This window comes from Sinocyclocheilus rhinocerous, unplaced genomic scaffold (genome assembly GCF_001515625.1).
Source record: "Sinocyclocheilus rhinocerous isolate Xijiao unplaced genomic scaffold, SAMN03320098_v1.1 scaffold1126, whole genome shotgun sequence".
Lineage (NCBI taxonomy): Eukaryota > Metazoa > Chordata > Actinopteri > Cypriniformes > Cyprinidae > Sinocyclocheilus > Sinocyclocheilus rhinocerous.
In genome coordinates, this window is record NW_015630071.1 from 76,303 (window position 1) to 81,478 (window position 5,176).

At 32.1% G+C, this 5,176-nt stretch overlaps 1 protein-coding gene across 1 annotated transcript in view; it reads left to right on the plus strand.

The window, feature by feature from the left end:
- Positions 1 to 5,176, plus strand: part of clstn2b (calsyntenin 2b) — a 61,987-nt gene that overhangs the window by 41,942 nt on the left and 14,869 nt on the right. The window contains exons 9-10 of the mRNA XM_016552174.1: positions 1,486 to 1,648; positions 5,001 to 5,167. Of these exons, the coding sequence (XP_016407660.1) occupies positions 1,486 to 1,648; positions 5,001 to 5,167 (330 nt within the window). The remainder of the gene's footprint in view (positions 1 to 1,485; positions 1,649 to 5,000; positions 5,168 to 5,176) is intronic.

The following is a 5,176-nucleotide window of genomic DNA, read 5'->3' on the forward strand; positions in this document are numbered from 1 at the left end:
AAAAAAGTATCTATCTATCTATCTTACATTTTTAAATTAGTTATATTAATTCATTAATTGCTAGGGCATTTTGGTGGTTTGCTATATGGCTGGATTTTTTCATCCATTTTATCATTTGCCAGGCAAGAAAACGGCAAGCAATAGTAATAACAATTACAAAAACATTAAAACAAATTACAATAATGAGAACTTGGGTGTGTTTATTATGAAATCAAATATAATTATATTTACTTATAAAGAGAGAGAGTTGAATATCACAAAACATTATATATATATATATATATATATATATATATATATATAGTGAAGATGAGAAATGCCTGATGGTTTCGTGTGAGGGTGTAACAATCAGTTCCACTAGACTCTTTGACCCAGACCGCCTGCCAGACACACAAACACACACTGTGTGTGACAGAGCGAGCAGAAACCGTCTGCTGCCGAGTGCTTTTGACTGGCAGCGGTCCAAACGGGCTAAACACAGACAAGAGATTTCCTTCATCCTCAAACACACGCAAAGACGCCTTCCAGAGACTTTACATTTAAACCGACCTGTCTATTTGTTTGCCAAGGCAAGCATCTCTATAAGTACTACTGATCATAGTTAGGGTTAGTGATTTGAACAAAGCTGTGTTGTAGTTAACTAAAACTATTAAAAATCATTTTCTTTAACTGAAGTAAAGCTGAAATAAAATACAAATATTAGATTAAAAACGCACACAACTTAAACGAAAATTAGAAATGTTGCCTTTGCAACTTAACTGAAATCAAATAAAGTTTGTTTAAGGTCAAGTACTAAGATTACATAAAAGCATATAAAATCACTAAAACTTAAAAATGAGAATCTGTAAACAAAACTATGTGTGTGTGTGTGTGTGTGTGTACTGGTTTAAATATCCTGGTGGGGACTTAAAGGCAGAGTAAGTGATTTTTCAAAAACACTTTAGAAAACTGATTCGGGCCGAATAGCAAAACAAACTTGTAGCCAATCAGCAGTAAGGGGCGTGTCTACTCGTGATGTGGAGGAGAGAGCTTTCATTACTTTTAGATTACATTTTTTTTACCTAACTTGTTTAGTTTTATACAGGATTGTTGTTATAAAACATTAAATAATTAAATCATAAAAATGTAAAATTAGTAATATGGGGTATTTTTTTAGTAATCATAAAAAAATTGTAGATTATTTTAAAATAAAAACAAAATAAAACTTGAAACCCCAAATGTGAAATATTTTGTTTACCTGCATTTCATGTGACCATAAATTAAACCTAAATATATTTAACAAAAAAGAACAAAAACTAATAAAAATGACAAAAGCACATAACAAAACTACTAAAACTCAAATTAATAACAATAACTAAAATTAATAATAATAAAAACTAAAACGGTATACAAATTATACTAAAATAACACTCTCAAGCAAAAATGTAAACAGAAAGCAGAAATATTGTGAATATTTTGTTTTTATTATGTCTCTCTGTGTCTCAGATCTGTGATAAGGAGTGGCATTATTACGTCATCAGCGTTGATTTCCCAGTGGTGACTCTATATGTGGACGGCGTGACCTATGACCCTTACCTGGTGACAGATGACTGGCCCATCCACTCCTCTCAGATCCACGTGCAGCTCACTGTAGGAGCCTGCTGGCAAGGTGCGAGGAATTGGATGACTTGAAAATAGAAATGTAAAATTTCACAGCATGCAAATCCATACTGAACAAACATCTCTTCACTAAACACGTCGTCTTTGCACTATCCATTCTTTCTTTTGCAATCCCTGTTTCACTTCTTTTCTTCATTCTTTTCATCTGTATTTCTCTCTTTAGAAATCAGAGCGCAGCTCAGAAACACAAATGAGTTGGCCTCCTGACCTGCCTATGCTCTCTCTTTGTGTCTCTGAGCTTCTTTGTTTCGGAATGAAAGCAATAAAGAGTGAGAGAGATAATAAAAAGATCATTTTGTGCATGTGCATGGGAAGAAAATATAATGAGAGCTGACTGGACATTTGCTCTTTTTAAGATTTGTGGAGCCTGAAGAGTTTAATGATTTCTCACGATTGGGTTCGATTCAGTTTACACCACTTTGTATGAACTGATTATTGATTCAATGTGATAAACAATATCTTTAACACTGTAATCAGTCAATATGAATGTTTTTCTTCACAGAGCCAGTGTATCAAGATTCTGTTATATTAATATTTTGAATGTTTTTATATTTTCCATTTTCATGATCATTTAAATCATAGGGTTTAGTAATTGTGTTTTTGTAATTTTTAGTAGTTTTTGTCTTTTATGTCTATATAGTTTTTAGTAATTTTATTTCCGTTTTTTATAGTACATCAAGTTAATTAAGTTTTTTATATATATTTTATTTTCTCTCACTTAGTTTATTTTATTTCAAGCAATGAAAATGTTTTTTATGGTTTTAGTTTTAGTTAACTATAATAATGCTGCAAAGAGCCCCTGTTAACCAGTGCTGTTATGATTTCAGTTATCATTTTCATTCATTAAAACATTTTTAAAATAATATAAAGTATATGTATTAGATTAAAAAAATAAACTTACAAAACTTTGGCAACTAACTGAAAATAAGTTGAAGTTGAAGTAGTAAAATTACTAAAACTATATAAATAAAAATGTAAAATTAATTTAAATTAAATAGAAATATAAACAAAATTAAGTAACAAAAACACATAAAAAATACTAAATCAAACTAAAATTAAGATAAGATATAAAATATATAGATAATAAATATTAAGAAATATTCTAAGAGAATTAAGAAAATATAAAAGCTAATTCAAATTATTAATAAATACTATAATATTATATAGATAATTCTAAAATAACACTGCTTTTACCACACATTTATGTGTATTTAACAGATAGTTAATCCAAAAGACAATTCTGTATTTATTTATATTCTGTTATTTTATCAGTGGAACACAAAGGTAGACTTTTTATCGATCTGTATGAAACTCTTGACCAAAAAAACAAACAAAAACACAAGCCTATGGGTTCAGGCTGAATGTCTGTGCAAATCTCCATTTCATTATTTTCTATCAACACATTGATCTGTTTGTTAGAGAATCCTGGCCAGGATGAACTCTCTCAACCAATGTTGCTGTGACAGTTTAGTCCCCAATCTATAGCTATGTAAACACACACACACACACACACACACACAGCAGCCTGATACACATCATGTCATCGCCCGAGGCTCAAAGTCTCATCTCACAGATACCTGATCACAAACACACTCAGAGAGGCTTCATTACACACAAACACGTCTCATACAGAGCAGATAGATGCAGGTAATTGCTCATTATCTCTGACGTAGGTCATCATTAAGTTTAATCATGTGATTGCTTCATTTCAATGCAGCTTCTAAAGACCTCTATCTAGCTCAACTGAAGCTGAAATTTATGTTGTGTGTGTGTGTGTGTGTGTGTGAGTGTGTGCGCGTTTTTGTGACAAATGAGGACATAAATTTGTATAATGACAAGGGTATGACATAGGTATTACAAGGAGAAGGTGACTTTTCAGGACATTACCCCATGTCCCCACTTTTCAAAACGCATATAAATCACACAGAATGGAGTGTATTGAAAATCTGAAATAGCACAAAGTTTCCTGTGAGGGGTAGGTTTAGGGGTAGGGTTGGTGTAGGGCAATAGAATATACGGTCTGTACAGTATAAAAACCATTACGCCTATGGGATGTCCCCACTTTTCACATAAACAAACCTGTGTGTGTGTGTGTGTGTGTGTGTGTGTGATGAATAAAGTGTGATGTGTAACCATGGCTGCGTCTGAAACTAAAGGCAGCTGTCCAGTCACTCAATGACTGAACAGGCTGTGTTTTTGGTTGACGGTGCCTCCAAAGGTAACATCTTTCAGGCTTCCAGGGCATGTCTAATGATCAAGAACAAAATTAGAAAGCTTTAAAGATACCCAAGTGAATATTTAATGATTACAGCACTTATTTCATTCTACAAATGTATATATATATTTTAAATTCAAATATAGACCTTTATGAATTACTTAACTTTTTGCGACCACTTTATCGGATGCTATTTTTATTCTTTAAAACAACCAAATATTTAATTCAGACATGCCTTGAGAAAATAATTTAGAAAAGGATTTGTATTGCTCTATTAGAATTAACCAGTTCAATATAATATGTAAAATAGGTCTACTTAAACATTGAAAAACTCCCTCCCCAGTCTTCCTTGACCATTTATGCAGTAAAAATGGTCCAATCTGAAACCATCACACTACTGACATCACAACTATAAGCTCATTTACATACAAAACTGGTTCAGGATTGTTTTTTTTTTTCAGATTTGTTATGTTTTTGAAAGTCTCTTCTGCTCACCAAGGCTGCATTTAGTTGATCAAAAATACAGTAAAAACAGAAATATTTTGAAATATTATTTTTCAATACAATTTAAAATAGCTGTTTTATGTGAATATATTTTAAAATGTAATTTATTCCTGTGATCAGAGCTGAATTTTCAGCATCATTACTCCAGTCTTCAGTGTCACATGATCCTTTAGAAATCATTCTAATATGCTGATTTGCTGCTCAAGAATAATTTATTACTATCACTGTTGAAGTTGTGTTGCTTCATTTTTTTTGCGGAAACTGCAATACATTTTTTTCAGGATTCTTTGATGAAAAGAAAGTTCAAAAGAACAGCATGAATTTGAAATAGAAATATTTGGTAACATTTTACATTTGTACTGTCACTTTTGATCAATTTAATGCATCTTTGCTGAATAAAAGTATTAATTTCTTTAAAAAAAGAAAAAAAGAAAACTGACCCAAAACTGCCTATTTAATTCTATTAACAGAGGGTAAACAATGGTCATAAAAAAAACTACATTTTGACTGGTTTTAGTGCAAGAAACATTACAAGTGTACTTCGCAAGAAAAAATAAAATGGTACAGAAGCCTAGAATATGATTCTTTAGGAATCATATCACATGTTTGTGTTTGTGTGCAGGTGGTGAGGTCGCTAAAGCAAAGTTTACGCAGTATTTCCGAGGCAGTTTGTCTGGACTGACGATACGATCTGGAAAGATTGCAAGCCAGAAGACCATCTCCTGCCTACAGGCCTGCAAAGAAGGGCTGGACATCAGCTCACTGGAGAGCCTCAGACAGAGGATAAAGGTTACACAC